Below are 18,685 nucleotides of genomic sequence, written 5' to 3'. Positions count from 1 at the left end.
GAGCAGCCCTGATTCTCCTCTTCTGGGGTCCCCCACCAATGCTTCTGGCTTCTCCTACCTTCAGAGTGCCCCAATAGCAAGCTGCAAAGTATAACATAGAGTGCCCCTATAGCAAGGTAAAATATTTTTTTAGAGTCTTTAGAACCACTCACTCCCTGTCCAGGACTACATCTCCCATCACTCCTCACACATTAACAAGTTCTCAGGCACTTACTGACATGTATGAAGGGTGTACTGAGCTGTATGTGCGCTGCACTGTATTTTCTGCTATGTAAATAAATAATGCATTCTGTATGCATACCCATATGAAGACTTCAGGCTTTACTGGCTTCCGGTGTCTTTACCTATCTGTGAAGTGGTTCAGTTTAAACCCTCACTAAAAGGGTCAACATCCTGTGTGCTTTTATATCCATGGCTATCAGACAGGGAGTTACCCCCTTCTCCATTGCAGGAGCGTAGGGTTTTGGGGGAGCCCTCTCTTAGGGTGGCCTCCCTCTCCTGTTTTCTCCAGGTCCTTTTCCACCCCCCTCGCTGTAATCTCTGAGTTCTGAGCAGACCATTGGCTCGGTCTCTATAGACCTGTTCATGGTGTGAACCATCAGCCTCTCCAGGGAGTTTCTTTTTCCCTGTGTAGGCAGACAGAAATCATCACTTCAGAGCCCGGTGTCTCACTGGATTGTCACCAGTCTTGTAGGCTTTCCAGATGCTTTCCTCGGTTCTGCCCCTTATCGGAATGCCTGTTCTTAGTGAATTTTTTAGCATGCCCACTCCTCGCACCATGGCTGTTGATACTTTGTTGGACCTGGGGAATTAGGAACTTTGCTTGTACTTGGGGCTAGGCAAGCTCCAGGCCCCAGTGACATTTCTGCGAGTAGGAGAGAATGTAAGTTTAATCCTCATTTATTATAGTGAAAGTTCTTTCACCAGTCTGGGGCTGAGTTCTTACTCCTCTGCCTGCTCATTCTAGTAGGGGTGACGCCCCATGCACTTTTTTTTTTATTGTTTGTCAAGTTAGCCACATGATCAAATCTTGGAGATCTCTGTCAGTCTTAGAGTTACTTTTCTTCCTTTGTAGGTACTTGATGCATGCTGATACTGTCTCTCTGGTATACCTCATTATGCGAGATTGGTTGCCGGGCTAGGCAACCCCTTCCTGTGTCACAGATCTTTCATGTCCTTAATCATACGAAAACACGTTATTGGTTTTTGGTGGGTTCTCGCTGACCAGTTGTTTTCTGGTTCAGGTCTGGTATTGTTCCTGTCTAGTGATGATCTTCTCTGTCTTGATATAGAGTGTTAGACTGACTCTCCATGTCCTGCCCATGGCTATGTTGTCAGTCTCTCCCATCTCATAGGGGGCCCCATCTCTTCTGGTTCAGGTTTGGATACTGAACTGCAAGCAGTCCCACGTCCTCTTTTTGGGGATTCAGAGGTTGTTGAGGTTTTGCTTACCTTGCAGTGTTGCTGATTTGCTGTGGCCCTCTATGGACAAAGAAATAGGGTTTTTGTACTCCCCTAAAATCCTTTTCTTGGAGTCTATTGAGTGGTATGAGCACTACCCTTCTGTGTCTTCTGTGTTCATACTCTTGGTACTGCTTGCAACTAAATGAAGCATACTAGGCATAAAAGGGATTAGCCTGAGGCTGGTCTTTTTTTGTGTGCCAGTGCCCAGTTCTTCTGTAGACAGCAGTATAACCCAACTGTATTGGCATTTGTGTGCCCCTCAATAGGCATGAAGTAAAGGATTTTACCAAGAGTATAAAATCCTATATGCTTTGCGCAGAAGGTGGTTATTTCTCTTAAATTGCAGTTGTATTTGGCAATTGAACAGTTTAGATTAAAAAAACACCTCTTAAAGTTAATCACATAAATCTGGTTGCTAAAGTTTATTGCTTTTTGCACTTTGGTACTGCCTCACTGAATGTTTAATAGTTTGCATCTTTGGTACAGGTTTTTGAAAACTATGCCATGTCTAATTATTAATCAAATTCTCTGCATGGTTATTTTATTGCCAGCCATTATTAATATTGGTACTCTGGTAATCGCCAGGGATCAGGAAGGAAAACATAGCTATTTGCAAATATTTTTTTTGTGTTTTTTCATCATTAAGTTTAATCAAGAAAGTTTTAGTCTTTTGTAACACATATTTTATAGTAAATTAGAAAATTTAAAGGGAAGAGAACAAACATCTGGTCAATAATGCCACTGCTGCTACAAGCAAGAAGGAAAATGTAGAGGCCTTGGCTAGCCACTGCTGACCAAACTGAACTGATTAAGAACTAATTGAGAAAAACACAAGAGGAACAATAAAGTGTCTGTGACAAAGGAAATTGACAATATTATACTATACCGGGAAGAAACTTAAGAGACACAGTGTACAACTTGGAGTATAAAGAGGATGCATTGAGACTTGTGTAGCACTGTCTAGTGTGCTACTAGTGGTAGTACTGTCAAATTATAGACTGGCTCAGGGCTAAACCTGAGCCATGGAATCTGGGTCAGGGTTCATTAGAGTTCAGGGCTGGATGACTCATCCAGACAGCTCTCTGGTACCTTCCCCTGGTTCTAAAATATTGGAGAATATTCTAGAAATTAGTGGGCAAAAGCTAGGAGGATTGTCTTGCATATTTAGGGGCCCTTAGCCAATCCCCAAGAAGTGGGAGGGAACTAAGTGAGCTCCAAATAGGCATGAGTCATGCCAGCAAGGGAAGTCAGGTGGAAGATGGAGATGCAGTGCTGAGGAGTCTATCGGTGGCCCTCGAGGGTCTCTACCTCGGGCCAGGGCTCAAGTGGCTTGCCTGGAAAGATCCTACCACAGAGCAAGTTGGAGGAAGCTTTTCACGGAGGCAGTGGGAGAAAGGAGAGACAAAGTGAGTAGATGAGCATGGTGCATGGACAGACAAGGGGAGAGACTGCCACATATAGCAGGTTTCTCTTGAAGACAGCTGTGTGCTTAACTCTTCAGCCTTGTCCTGGTAGGTTTCCAGTGTGTCAGTCAGGAGGACTGGGAAGAAGAAGCAGCCAGGTGGCCTAGCATTTCTGTGAGCAGTAGAGCTGGGATCAGTGTCTACAGGGAAGCAGAAGGTGTAGCAGGAAGCAGTTCACTCCACATGTGCTACTTTTCAAGGGACTGTTGCTAAGCTAACAAAATGACTGTTAGTTCCTAGAGGAGTGAACCCAGCGAAGCTGTGCAAAGGATCAAGTTATTATGCAGGAGGATCAAGTGGAAACTGTAAACAGGGAGCAAGTTGTCCTTGGTTCGGTTGTTATTGTCAAGTTGGGCATCCCATAAACCCTAACCCCATCAAAGTTATTATCCCCTAATAAAACAAACTCAAAGACTGTTTTTTGTGTCTGGATGCAAGAAGGAAATGCTATGTGACTGCCTGTGCAGCAGTAGGAAACCCTGACTTTTGCAACTTCTACAGGGGTAGTTCTGCAGTAGTATATTGGTAAGCCATTAACCAATCAACCAAGTTATTAAAGGAAAAAGCATAAGATATGATTTAGTAAACTTTTAAGGTTACTACAGTTTGCACTTACACAGTATGTTGCAGCTTATGCTATTTGAATTGTTTTATGTATGTTAGTATCACATATAACTTCACAGCTGCTATGCTTGCCATTTGGTTATACTTTTGGTATGCATGTATAGCTGCTGGAGCATTCTGCTTGTTTTTAGTTCTGAATGTTGTTGACACATATATAAAATATGGAAATTGCATTAAATAGGGTTGGCATTCATATGTGTTTAGACAGATGTAATGTCACATGCCTCCACATCCAATGAAAATGTTTGACAGGTCAGTAGAGAATTGTATGGCTTTTGCTGATGCATTAAACTGTTTTAGCGCCATCCAGCCAATACTTGAGGAGGCGTATTATAATTCTTGATAGCATACATTGTAAAAATTGTTTTGCTGCATGGAAGGACAAATGTTAGATAAGAATTAATGGTTATTACTTTGCTTTCTACGTATGCGCTGTTCAGAGCACACAGGCTAAAGGTCCTTTAAACCAGGAAGAGATGGATATAGTATAATCTGCTGTTCTCCGTGAAATATACGACTCCTCGCCTTAAAAGAAATTCAATCAAAATTTGAAAAAGATGAATGCCTACCGGTAACAAGTTGTGTACATGACCCGGTTTTTAGCAGTATCTGCTCTACAATACAGTGACATGATTGTGCATAATGTAAGTGCACTTCGGAAGTATGGCCTAGATCTTTAACACACATCACATTGTCTCCTTGAAATACTTGTCAAGAATCTACAGGACGCCAATATGGATCGGCTGGATGTACTAGGTGAAAATGAAGCATTGCAACAATTCTTTGAAGGTAAAAATTAAACGTGGAAAATTTGCTTTGGGTGTTTTCTGTTCTAGCACAGTAATTACTGTCTTAGAGAGTTTTCAGATGGAATTAATATCTGTTTTGTGTTTAATTGGAACTACAGAAATTCAACAATGCTTATTTATTGAATAATGGCATTTACTTATTAACGCAAAATAAACAAGAATTTTGTAAAGTCGTATATAGTGATTAGTCAGTAGTTTGCTGTAGTCAGACAAATAAAAAGTTCTCTCCTGTTGGTGCTTTTGGTAATTGCAACTTCACAGGTCAGTCCTTGCCTAGTAAGTTTCTGTTAAAATATTGTTTTCCAGATTAAGTATTTGTATAATATGTATAAAAATATAAGAAAAAATAACAAGGATTCTAAGCAAAATGGATAGTTTTGGAAGATAGATCATAAAGAGTCGAAGAACTTGGATGAATAAACCTCTACAGAACAATTGAAAATTAAAGCTGGACCCCAGACCCATATAAAAAACACATGAAAGCAGATATATAATAATTAATAAATAATTATAAATTTTTTTTTTTTTTTTTATTCAAGCAGTGTAAAGGTCTGGATTTGACCTAGTATCAGCCTCTTGCACTCCTGTACAGCAGAGCTTAGACAGGGAAAGGGGGATTTAGCCATTCCATTGTGCTAACAAGCAATATGCCAGTAGGAGGAGAGAGCAGAGCGACAGAAGAATTAGCTCATCAGTCCGTTGTTTACCTTTAATAGGAGAGAGAAGACATAAATGTTAACTTCAACAGAGAAAACAAAAACAGCTATCCTGCCCTATCAGACGTGGTAGAGTAGCATAAATCTTAGAACTGAATGACACAAATAAATCCTTTTGGTAGGTAAAGCAACTGCTCCGAGTGCTTTATATGATTTCACCAGAATTAGAAGGTTTTTTGGAATTGTTTTGCTACATAATTTTGGAACCATTAAAATACATAATATTTTTTCTTAAAACATGCAATAATACTTGTCCTAGAAACTAAATCTTAATCATTCATATAAAGCAAAATAAACATTTTAAATAAAATTATTCCTGATAGAAAATTGTAGTATTTTGATTTTGTTTTTACATGATATACATTTGTGCTACAACACCCACAAAGGGCAGATTTTTATGCTTCCATAGTAACAGCAGGTTACTTCCTTCCCATAAATCTAAGTAATTATTATGTTGTTTGAGAGTTCTGTGTTTTAACACTCCGCTTTCCAAAAAAATATTGTACAAATACAACTATCGTATTATTATGAAATTTCCTTTTCTCTGTCTCTATTCTATGCGAGTCTTTGAAGTTTTTCCAGTTTAAACTCCGAACTTTGTACAACTTACCTAGAGCAGGCACCTGTTTACGTAGAAAGGAGGCTTGGTTATCGAGGTCAAGGCTAGTTCTCATTCAGAATGTGTAGTTGGAGAAGTCGCATTACCTACCAATAACTTCAACTAGATGCAGAGATGTATAGTAACGAAGTAGAACTACTTAAGTACTGTACTTAAGTACCGAAATGCGGTATCTGTACTTTCCTAGAGTAGAATTTTTTCTCCTACTTCTACTTTTACTTCACTACATTTTTTCGATGATTTCGATACTTCTACTCAAGTATTTTTTTTTTGTGCTGCATAGTTATTTGTTACTTTTAAAAAAATTACCACTGCCAGAACAGTAGATGGCAGGTTGCATAAAGCTCAAAAAATGTGTATAATGTCATTTGTAAATCAGCGCATACGAAAATAAAGGCTGTGTATAATAAAAGCTGCTATACCAAATCTTTCCAATAAAAAGAAAATATGAAACAAACAAATAAATGGTGCTACAGCGCTTAAAGTGCATCAAGAAACTACTAACAAACACAGGTTAATCATTTGAATAAATCATTTGAAATTATAAAAAACAATATGATGTTCAAACTTTTGACTTCTTTCGTTAATAACTACATAACACAGTACTTGTACTTCTACTTTCAGTACTTGAGTAGAAATTTTTTTTCAAAACTACTGGTACTTTTTACTTTTAGTACTTAAGTAGCAATTTTTTTGAAAAAACTACTTGCAATACTTAAGTAAAAAAAATGTTGAATACTTCAGTACTTCTACTTAAGTAACTTTTTCTGCGAGCACTTCCACTTCTACTCAAGTCACTTTTTGATCGAGCACTTGTACTTTTACTCAAGTAGAAATTTTGAGTACTTTATACAAGTCTGACTAGATGCAGAATTAAGCAGTGGAAGTTTTGGTTTTGTGGCCTTGCATAAGTTTTATCTTAAGCCCCGTACACACGTACCGATGGTCGGCTTACAAATGTTCCTCTTTTCTCCCCGGGATGTCGGTGTCTGCTGAAAAGTGCAAAGACAGCACAAGGACAGCACAAGAATTTTGTCCGCCGACTGCAGAAGTGATGTCATGTAATGGTTAACTTTCCCTGTGTTTTCTATTTTCTGAGCATGCCCAGTCTTGCAAATCTGCGGTCTGTCGGCCGAATTGTGTACTGACAGGCGAACAATCGTCCGTTCTGGTGTCGGCATACAAATATTTTCATGTTTGCAAGAAAGACTTTTGTCCGCGGATTGTGCACAGACATCTGTCGGAGGCACCATACTAACACGCGTACAATCGGCAGATCCTTCGTCCACCGACGTTTGTATGCCGACGATCGGTACGTGTGTACGGGCCTTAAGTCTACTAAAAACTGCTAATTTACATCCTATGTAGGTTAATTGTGAGTCTGGTTTTAGTCCTTAATGCATATGGAACTTTGTTTATATGAAATGTTTAAGCATAATTTTGTATTTGTTTGTTTCATGTATGAATATTGCATCTTATATGGCATAAAAGTTGGTTTTGCATGCATTTAAATGCCAAAATGGCACATGTGGAAAGCTTAAGTCATACTTGCTCTGCATAGCCATGGCTAACTAAAGTTACTCAGTGTGTGAGAATTATAGTCTTACAGTTGCTGTACACATATCACATTAAAAAAAAAAGTTACCAATTTATAGGCTGGTGTCTTCATGTGAGTGCACACTGGCAAAGCTTTTGAGTACATACCCCCTGGGAATCACCATATCATATACTCCCACTCTGTAATCCCTCGGTGTTTGCTAGTCTCTGAAGATAATAGAACTCTTCTCTCTCATGTCAAAAATATTCTTAGCTTAAGCCTAGCCTAACTAGTTTATTATTTTAACTTAGGCTTTTTTAATCAACCCTCTAGTAACTCATTGTCAACAATAGAATTCACTGTTTTCTAATACAATAATAGAAGTAGTTAATCCAGATCCATGCAATCGCAGTAAAACATTGGGAGCCATACCCAGGGCCAGACCCAATGCCATTGGGATGGCCTGTAAGGTTGCTTCAGGTACCCCTTCCAGCATATGTGCTTACCTTGGAACTCGGCCATGTAGATAGCTGCAGTGTGGTATACAGGTCCAGGGCTGTGGTCCACCCACCTGGAATCTAAAGATCCCTTTAGGGGTATGCCTACTGTGACAGGCGAAGCTTGAACCCCATGAAGGGACTAGTGCCATGGACAGGTAAAGCACTCACCCTTTATCTCTGTTGTTGTAGTCCCAGAGCAAATAGGAAACACAAGTACCTCCATTATTCACTTCACTCTATGTGTACCCTAAACAGTATGCATTTAGATTTTTTAACCTTTACAAAAGGGGGAGTGTGTTTAGAATATATTTGCATAGTGTATATAGCAAGCGCACCAGATAGTAACAGCTGGCACGCAAGGAGACTGTACAAAACCTTGTGAACAGAAAAAGCAATATGTAGTGCAGCGCTTAATAAATTAAGCTGATACAAAAAGGTTAATGAAAGTCTAAAATAGTGCAAATTGTGATCACAATATGTGAAGAAAGTTTATTCAGTGTGGATATTCCTAGAGCACTAGAAGCTCAGCAAAACAAAGAATCTACTAGCAGTGTGTAACATCCAGCAGGATCCACCAAAATTTGTGAAAGAAATCCAGTGCACATAAGCCTCCACCCAAACTATGCACTCACCAGAATTTGGATATACAACAGCTCCAATCAAAATCTATTAGCAGGCACTCCTCATCATGTGCCCTTCTTCCTTCAAGGATCCACTATTACACACTGCTAGTTAATTCTGTGTTCTGCTCACGGATCATTGCAGGAAGGGGAGCACAGTGTCCACATGAAATTATGAGTGTCTGCAAAGCGATATTGATTGAAGCTGTTGTATATCCTAATTCTGGTGAGTGCATAGTTTGGGTGGAGGCTCAAGTGCACTGGATTTCTTTCATGAGTTTTGGTGGATCCTGCTGGATGTTACACACTGCTTGTTGATTCTATGTTTTGGTGAGCATCTAACACTCGAGGAATATCCACACTGGATGAACTTTCTTCACATATTGTGTTCAGATTTTGCACTATTTTAGCTGCTTTCTGAACTTTCATTGAACTTTTTGTATCAGACTAATTTATTAAATGCTGCACTATATATTTAGAATATATTCACTTACACAGTGTACACTTTTGAAACTTGACGCTAAGATGCAATCTCTCATAGCTTAATATGAGGTGGATGACCAGGTACTCTATCACGCCACAGGACATACACTGTACCTCCGCTTCCGCTCAATATCGAATGATTAATGATTGACTAGTAGTGACTAGTAGTAAATCCGGTTTAAATAGTGCTGACTTGATAGAAGAGCAGGGGGACTTATGTGTACATGTGAAAAAAAAAACCATAAAGAAAGTAGCGCAAAAGGATCCTGATAGCGTAGCATAGTGAAACATTTCTTAGATTCAAAATCAATAAAAGCGATCTAAAGAGTCACATTCCCAAACGGGGTGAGAAGATTGCAAAAATTAGGCTCCCAATGAAGCAGTTCTGTGTACTCCAGCCCCAACTGGGGAGTGAATCAGCATCTCACAGTGTCAGCTGCAGAAACCATGCCTGTGATAGGAGCAGCCTGCCTGTAGACCTGGCAAGGATCAGATGTAAACCTGTCTGCGCTCCTCCACCCTGCAGTAGCAAATGGGACACGGTTCAAGGAGAGTCTGCCTTCCTCAGCCTGATATCCTGAGCTACCTCTGAGACAATTATAAAGAGCTGGATTAACTTCTGAAGCTTCAAGATATAAATGATTACCAGGACATGGTAATAAAATAGCAGGTGGATATAATAAGTTCATCCAGAACGAAAAACACATCTGGAATAATTCCCCTTGGGCAATAACTGCACTAGGGCAGTCCACATCGGAGGGGATGTAAAAATAAAATAAAGTATGGAAATTGTATACAAATTCATGGTAATGTTTGACTGGGAAGCACCAAACACAGAATAATAATAATTCCTGTTACAATCACTGTCATAAAGAGCTATTTAGGAATGATACCTGAAATTCAAGCATAAATAAATCACAATTACCTTGCTAAAACATCTTACCTACCAGGTAAGGCCTCATTCACATGGGCTGTGCATCAAACCTGACATTTCTAAATGCAGGTAATGATTTTTTGATGGTGTAATTCAAACTCCGCAATTAGGTGCAGTCAGATTAGCTTTGTTTAAAGAAAATAGAATTATGTGAGTTCAGAATCCAATTAAAAATTCTAAACGTGGCTAGACCTGTTTTAAATAAGAAACATCTAAACACAGGAAAAAAAAGTAATCTAGGAAGCATAAGGGCCCTTACATACTAAAACACTTTTTGTGCACTTTTTTTTTTTTTTGTCCCAGTTGACTTACAATGGAAGGTGCCATTTTGGTGCGCTTTTGATAAACTGCACAAAGGACTTTTCATAGCGTTGTTTATAATTCCAGATAACTTCTTCTGTGTTAAGAAAAGCTAAACACAGGAGTGTCTGAATGTAGCCTTAAGCTGGCCATACACTGATAGCCAGCAGACTGAGAGAAAAAGAGAGATTCCCACTATTCAAACAAATGAGGTGGATGGAGGAGTTTCCCCCACCAGGATATTGTATTGTAACCGCACCCACAGCTATCAGAATACACTGGTCCGCGGCTGCAGCCAATTGAGAACAATTTCCCAACATGCCCCTACTACAGAAGTCAATCGGGGATAGCTACACACTGTTTTGGGATCAGCAGATTCCTGAACAGCTGAGATTGGGGTGTACTTCGTGTCGTGATGTGCATTTTTCAGTGAAACCATAACTTTCGAATTCCTAGACCACCATCTTTATGACTGAAGGGAAGAAGGAGATGCTTCCTTTCACTAAGCAACATCCCCAAACTGTACAGTAACCCAGTTTATAAAGGAAAAGGCTCAGTGCCTCAGCTGCTGGTGGTCATCAATGTGAGTGCTGCTCCTGATCTTCTAGTTCATTTGCATGCATCCTGTTCTTTTTTTTTTTCTAAGGCACTAAGTACATCTCAGGCCCACTCACACAGATCTGTCTACAACTGTCATTTCCTCCCAGGCCACTGAAACAAGTACAGAAAATATGGGGTATTTTTTTTTTTCCTCCAAGGAACCTATGGCATACGCTATGTTATATATTACATAGTAAAGACTGCTACGCTCTATATACTACATAGTAAATTACATAGACCTGGAGCATTTCTTTCCTTCCATTGACAAAATTATACTGGGGCCATTTCTTTCCTCCCACTGACACTGGGACTTTTCTTTACTCCTACTGACATTTTTGACAATCAGGCATTATTTATTTATTTTTTATTCCGTCACCATTAACCTCATGTTTCACCATGGTCTGAAATGTGTTCTTTTAGTAAACCTTTCAGTTTGATGAAGTGAACTAATGGCACGGCAACTGCTGTCTCTCTTTTAATGCATACAGCCCAACTTACTTAATTTTGGCTGCACTTGCCACTATTACCCTTTTCTCGCTCTTGTGTACAATGTGTGTTAAATGTAGTCAAGCTGAATTTTTTATTACTCACTGTTTTGACTTTTTACCATAAAGAAAGAAACTTGTTGTGGGTATTTTGCTTTTTAGGTCTCAAGCACACAAAATGTAAAATAACACCAGTTTTACAGGCGTTTGACTTTTTTTTCTGTTAGCCTATGTGGCCATGTACACATAGGCATTTAGAGGCTGAAAAAAAAATCCCTTTGTGCATTTAGGAGAAGGGCATTTAAACCGTAAAAACGCTTTAGGCGCCTAAACACACATAAACTTGCCTAAACAATAGGTGCGTTTGGAGCTTGAGCAATCGTTCATTCCAAAGGCCAGAATAAATGAATATTCTAGCCAATGGAATGAATGAACATCCAAACGCTTGGCATGTCTAAACGTGTTTGTAAAACATGGCTTCAGGCACATTTTTAAGCTGCTTTTTTCCTGCCAGGAGCAAAGGCATTCAGGTTCGGAAAAAAATGTCCTGTGTGCAAGAGGCGTAAGAGTAAGTTGAGCTTTCTCTAAACTCTAACTACCCCCTATGTCAGCCCGTATAAGCTAAACGCCATTACTGATCTTGTGCTTATTTATGCCTTTATCACAGCCATGGCTTGCTTCAGAGCGTATTACATCCTCTGGCTCTGGACAAAATTTCCTTCAATGTTGTTGAGACCTGAGCACTAAATCCCTATAGACTTAAATTGTGCTTTGGCCTGAGGATTTCCAGTCTCAATAAATGGCTCCATTCAAGTCAGTTGGGGCTCAGGAGACTGGGGACTAGTCATCTGCCTCAGTAATCAAAACGCTGCAGAATCTCACTTTGCAGTGAGGTAACGATACCTCAGTGCTTTGGCTAACAAGGAAGCCATGTTATAGGTGCAGATAAGGGTTCTTTTTAGTGTCCTGTTGATGGCAAGTTGCTGATAGTGTGGAAGGGCCCAGAAATAGTTTAGTAATAATGCACCATAGATTTCCTGCAGAGAAAATTAAAAGAGGGTGCACCAACCTTGCATATTACCCAAATGTTTTTTATTAATTTAAAGAATGAAAGAAATATACTCACACACAAATCAGTCATAAAAACATATCAAAGTCCACGATGGGCACAAAACAACCAGGTCACCAGAACTATGTGCAGTATGCTGGGGTACTCTACAGATGGCTGACACGTTTCGAGGGGAGATCACCCCTCTTCCTCAGAGCCAATCTTCCCTCATCTTTTTTTCTTAATAGACCAGAGATTTCCTGTTCTATCTACACTGCCTCTTTCTGTATGCTGAACTATATAATTCCTTTTTCATAGCACCTTTTCTGTACATTGTCTATTCTAGACCATCTCATTCAGTATGCTGTGCTTGTTTATTCCTATTTCATGCTGCCACATTGTGCTGTATGTTTTATATTCCATATTGTCCAATTCTGTATGCTGTGCTGCATATTCTGCATATCACAGTATTTTTAATTGGTGCTTTCAACTTGCTTTGCCATGTTTCCGCTTGGGTAAGCCCCGTATGTAGGTAGGGCCGTCTGTGAAAAATCTAATTGGTTGCATTTGACCCAAGGATAAAAGTTCTTAATCGTTCCTTGGGTTTAGAAAGTATACAGTTTAAAGGTCAGTGGTTTGCGTCTATTAAGGTTCTTTCAGTAAACCCAAGGAAAATTAAACCTCTGTCGTATATTAATGTGCTTTTACTAAACAAAAATGATGCACATACAAGCTATTACAATTTTAGTAAACAATTCACAACCAACGGATATCACAAAATATGCCTACAATGTACAAGCTATCTATCCTTTCCAAATAAGCATGTGCAAATTATGTAATAGGCATACACTAAACAGTTGGGTCTTTCTTTATGATGGAGTCATCTTCCAGAATTCTAGATCTCTTTCCAGACTGCTTCTTGCTTCTACAAAGTCCTGCCAACAACTGCCCTTTTGTTCCTGAGCACATGGCTTTTTTAAAACCTTTCTCCTCCCTCCTTCCTGTACATCATTTCCTGTCCTGAGGTTCACAAACCAGTTTAATATAAAATAAGTTGCGCTGTGGATGATGTATACAGGTTGACTGTATGGTGAAATAGTGAAGAATCCGAATAATGTCCAGAATATGGAAACAAAAACGGGTAACTTGTGCAGGTACCGCTTACCGGAAATAAAATAAACAAAGGCCCATCAACATGTTCAAAATACGTCCTAGGGATGAGGTCCAGGTGGACTACCAGGTTCCAACGCGGATCCCTCAATGGAGTGGTAACATGTGTGATACAAAATTTATTTTATTTCCGGTAAGCGGTACCTGCACAAGTTTCCATATTCTGGACATTATTCGGATTCTTCACTATTTCACCATACAGTCAACCTGTATACATCATCCACAGCGCAACTTATTTTATATTGGACATTTTTTGGGTGCTAGTCTCACTTGAGGTTGCTGCTTTTATTTTACTCTTGGATTAGCGCAATTGTTTTCCCCTTTTTTTCACAAACCAGTTTGTTAGCATATCAATAGGGGAAGCCTAGCTTCTAAAAACAACACGTGTAACTAAAACGTTGCTCAATATTAATGTTAAAAATCACTTAAAATAGCCACAGCAACATATTTTTTTAGCATAATATGGGAAAAACTGAAACTTGCCATTCTCAACAGCTTTTAACCACTTGCCGACCGCCGCACGCCGATCTATGTCGGTGGTCAGCCCCTCACAGGCAAAGTGACGTAGGGCTACGTCACTAGCTTGTGAGGGTCTAGGGAGCGAGCGCGCGCCGCCGGAGGGGCGCTCCCGCTCCCGCGTGGTCACGGACCCCCCCGCGCGTGTGACCGGCGGACCCGATGTCCACCGGCCACTCTGCGATCGGCGGGGGAGAGGGAGAAAGTCAGGCAGCTTGTGTAAACAAGCTGCCTGTCATTCTCCCCTCTGTATGAGAGCTGATCATATGGATCTACTATGTAGATCCCTTGATCACTCTGCATACAGCTGAAGCCACAGCCAATCACAGTAAGAATCACGCCCCTAGGGACACACACAGCCCCTCCCTCTCAAATAAAGTTAACCCCTTCACTACCAGTGTATTTTTACAGTAACAGTGCATATATATAGCACTGATTACTGTAGAAATGTCACTGGTAACCCCAAAAGTGTCAAAAATGTCAGTCAAGGGTCCGATCTGTCCGCCGCAGTAAAGCAAAAAAAATCGCAGATCGCCGCCATTACGCGTTAAAAAAAAAACAACAAAAATGACAAAAATCTTTCTCTTAGTCAGTAAACGCAATAACTTTTGCGCAAACCAATCAAAATACGCTTTTTGCGATTTTTTTTACCAAACATAGGTAGCATAAAACAAATTGGCCGAAAATGTTAAAAAATTTTGATTTTTACATTTTTTTTGGGGGGAATTTCATATAAAAAAAAGGGAAAAATATTGCTATTTTTGCAAAATTGACGCTGTTTTTTTGTTTATAGCGCGTGATCAAAAAATCGCACAGGTGATCAAATACCACCAAAAGAAAGCTCTGTTTGTGGGAAAAAAAGGACGCCAAATTCGTTTAGGTACAGCGTCGCACGACCGCGCAATTGTCCATTAAAGTCACGCAGTGCCGAATCGCAAAATACCCCCTGGTCGTTTAGCAGCCAAATCCTCCGGGGCTTAAGTGGTTAAAGACTTTCTCCAGGAATGGTCTGATGAAAGTCTAATCCAATTCAGCCACCATCAGGAAATCATCCTCATCTTCCTCATGCTCTCATCCCCTCTGCCTCATCCCATCTGTCCTGGTCATTTGCTCTGCCTGCTCCACCTATCGATGTTCATTATCTTAAAAGAGTAAAAGACAAAGCAGATTATATATTCCTTCCAACTGTGCCAAAAAACATGGCTCACTGTTTAAATTTCTCTATCTGCTGATTTCTAACTGCAAAACAATTTTAGGGTGCCCACTGTTGCCGTTGCCTTGTAACAGTTTCACAGAGGAGCATACATAGGTTTCCAGCGGAAAGAATAAACCTGCATCTTTCTCTGTGCTGTCCTGGGAATACTTGCCTGCTGTTGTCCAGTCTTCTAAGCACAGCGCACTCTAGCAATGTGCTTCAGTCTACGACAGCAAAAACACCTAATGTAACTGAATATACCATTCTCAGCCAATTGCTTCCACCTCTTAAGCAAAGCTTGTGTAGGAATCCAATCTATTAACTAAATCAGTCCACATTTGTCTCCTGGTGATCATAAGCCTTGCCTTCCTTATATCTTACTCAACTCAGCCATCTTTATTTGAGTTAATCTGATTCCCAGCTTCCCGCTTATGGGTAGTAACAGTGGCACATGTCCTACTTCTGCTTGCAGGCTTAGGGCCTTTTTCTTTTGTTAGGGCATCATTAGACTTGTTCATGAGGGCTGCACCCTGATTATTCAACGCTTCAGCCTTGCCTACAGTGGGCTGAACGTACTTCTAAGCCACTGCAGGTTTGAATGTAAATGCCCTACTTTTTAAGTCTCTTGCCTTGCTTGGATTGCCGCTGCAGGCTGCTCTTTAATCACTTGACCACTGGAAGATTTTACCTCTTCATGATCAGAGCATTTTTACTACTCAGCTCTGCTCTACTTTAACTGGTAATTGCGCAGTCATGCAACACTGTACGCATAAAATGTTTTTCATTTTTTCACAAAAATAGAGATTTCTTTTGGTGGTATTTACTCTCCACTGGGTTTTTTTTATTTTTTGCAATATAAACTAAAGGCTAAAAATTAAAAAAATATATATATTTTCTACTTTGTTATAAAACATATGCATAATGACAATGTGAAAGACGTTTGTTTGAAATCTTTGGGGAAACTGGGAGACTAGTCAGGATTGAGGGAAAGATAAATGCAGCAATGTACGGAAACCTGCTCAAGAGCGCTTTGGACCTCAGGCTGGGGAGAAGGTTAATCTTCCACCAAGACAACGACGCTAAGCACACAGCCAAGATGAAAAAGCAGTGTCCTTGAGAGCCCAGGCTTGAACCCGACTGAACATCCCTGGAGAGATCTCAAAATGCCTGTGCACCAACGGTCCCCATCCAACTTGATGGAGCTTGAGAGGTCCTGCAAAGAAGAATGTGAAAAACTGCCCAAAAAAAGGTGTGTCAAGCTTGTAGCATCATACTCAAAAAGACTTGAGGCTGTAATTGGTGTCAAAGGTACTTCAACAAACTATTGAGCAAAGGTTTGGAATACTTATAGTATGTAAATGTGATTTTTTTTTTTTTTTCGTTTTAAATTTACATTTTTAATACATTTGCAAAGATTTTAAGCAAACTTCTTTCACTTAACCTCCCTGATGGTATGATTATGTCAGGAATTCTGTACCAAAAGCGGTACAATTCTTTTCATGGAAATTTGGCGTTATGTATTATAGGCCTACAATTCTTAGTAATTACTGACTTAAACCTGACCAAAATAAGACTCTAGTAGACATCCCAGATGTGATAAATTTGAAACACAAACGCATGAATTATAATCTAATCAATAATATAATTTTATTATATAATATATAATATAATATATATATATATTATATTATATAATAAAATTATATTATTGATTTGATTATAATTTATGCGTTATATTATATATATATATATATATACACATACATACATACGTGTGTGTGTGTATATATATATATGTGTGTGTGTGTATATATATATATATATATATATATATATGTATGTGTATGTATATATATATATATATATATATGTATGTGTGTGTGTATATATATATATATATATATATATATATAATATAAATGTTATGTGTGTGTTTGTGTTTTGTGCAACGTTCAACGTTTTTTGAATTTCCCTCCCTAGTTCCACTCCCATTTCCCTCCCATACGTGTGTGTGTGTATATATATATATATGTGTGTGTCATGAGTCATGTTGTGTCCATAGGATATTTTATATTTTATCGCAAGTTTTTTAAAAAAAAATTTTTTTATTTTTTTACATAAAGTTGACATTTTAGTGAGATATTTCTCACAAATGCCATGGATTTTATGTGGAATTACACCCCAAAACACATTCTTCTACTTCTTCTGAGTTTGTGGATACCACATGTGAGGGACTTTTTGGCAGTGTACCTGCGTGCAGGGGCCCAGAATTCAATGACCACCTTCAGGCTTTCAAGTGGTGTAATTTCCTCATGTCTCTTCCTCACTACTATCACAGTTTTGGGGGCCCTGAAATGCCAGGATAGTACAAACACCCCAAATTACCCCTTTCTGGAAAGCAGACACCCCAAGGTAAGAGGCATAATGAGTATTTTGCAGATCTCATTTGTTTTCACTAGTTTTTGAAAAAATGAAAGAAAATGAAAATTTATTTTTTTATCTCCTTTTTTTCAAAGGTATCTAATGTTGGGCAAAAATATAATGTTCTTTTTTTGTGCAGCCTAACAGATTCCTCCATTCACATCGATCGATGTGGATTAGAAAATCTTGGCCAGGAAAAAGTGAAAAAAGTATATTTCGAAGCATAGAGATACCACCTGCTGACCACCCCACACTCCTAATGCTTGGGCATATGGAAAAAAAGAACCTAACAGATTCCTCCATTTACATTGATCAATGTGGATGAAGAAATCTCTGCCAAAAGGGGTGTATGGTGTGCCCACCATTAGACTCTACCGCCACACATCCACCCACTCTTTTAATGTTGGGCATACATGTAATGTTCTATTTATCGTTCAGTCCAACAGATTTCTCCATCCACATTGATCAGTGCGGATGAAGAAACCTCTGCCAGAAAAGAGTGAAAAAATGATATTCCAAACCACAGGTGCGATCTGCCAACTGGCCACCCCTGGCCCCTCATCCTTGGGGGTACACCTTTTTATTTTTTTTTAAACTGTGGATGAGAAATCTTCTTTGGCAGTGTTGCAGGCACTGATGTATGTATTCTGGGAGCAGCACCCTGCTATTGTCAGAATAAACAGATAAGTTCTGCAGCTATACTATAACTTGTATTTACGGTATTTATTTTTTTAAATTGTTTTTGTAACTTATGAGAAGCATACATTTTCCAGACTTTGATTTTAGGGTCTCTCAAAATGCGATAGATAGTTTTCTTACTATCTGACATTGGTTAAAACCCCTGTGTGTGAGTTGTGTGCACTAGACTGTGCTGTGCTGTACTGTAGACTAATATTCCACTAGTGTGTGGTACAGACGGAAGCAGTCTTTGATGCAGAGACTAAGTTGGCCAGGACTGGAGGGGGAAAAAAACATGCCTCTGGCCTTATTTCGTGTCCACTGCAGACACATCTTCTTTGGGGAGACCTTTGGGTTGGATTACCAGAGAGGACATCTGGAAAATGCCTCTCATGCAGCTGGCCCACTGCACTTGGATTTGGGGTTTGGGCCACAGCACCTTCTGGATACAAAAGGGTTGTGATGATCGCTTCTTGAAATTTTAGGAAGTAGTTCTTCCAGTT

The 18,685-nt window shown here is 39.4% G+C and overlaps 1 protein-coding gene across 1 annotated transcript in view; it reads left to right on the top strand.

The window, feature by feature from the left end:
- Positions 1–4,285: 4,285 nt before the first annotated feature.
- The window catches only part of MYRFL (myelin regulatory factor like), a gene marked incomplete at its 5' end in the record, with an annotated part of 192,143 nt that continues 177,743 nt past the window's right edge, over positions 4,286–18,685 (top strand). The window contains one exon of the mRNA XM_082256200.1: positions 4,286–4,340. Coding sequence (XP_082112326.1) covers positions 4,286–4,340 — 55 coding nt within the window. The remainder of the gene's footprint in view (positions 4,341–18,685) is intronic.

Source organism: Pelophylax lessonae (genome assembly GCF_965119305.1).
Source record: "Pelophylax lessonae genome assembly, chromosome: 4".
NCBI lineage: Eukaryota > Metazoa > Chordata > Amphibia > Anura > Ranidae > Pelophylax > Pelophylax lessonae.
Note: the sequence above shows the minus strand (reverse complement) of the source record. Positions and strands in the feature narration are given on the sequence as shown.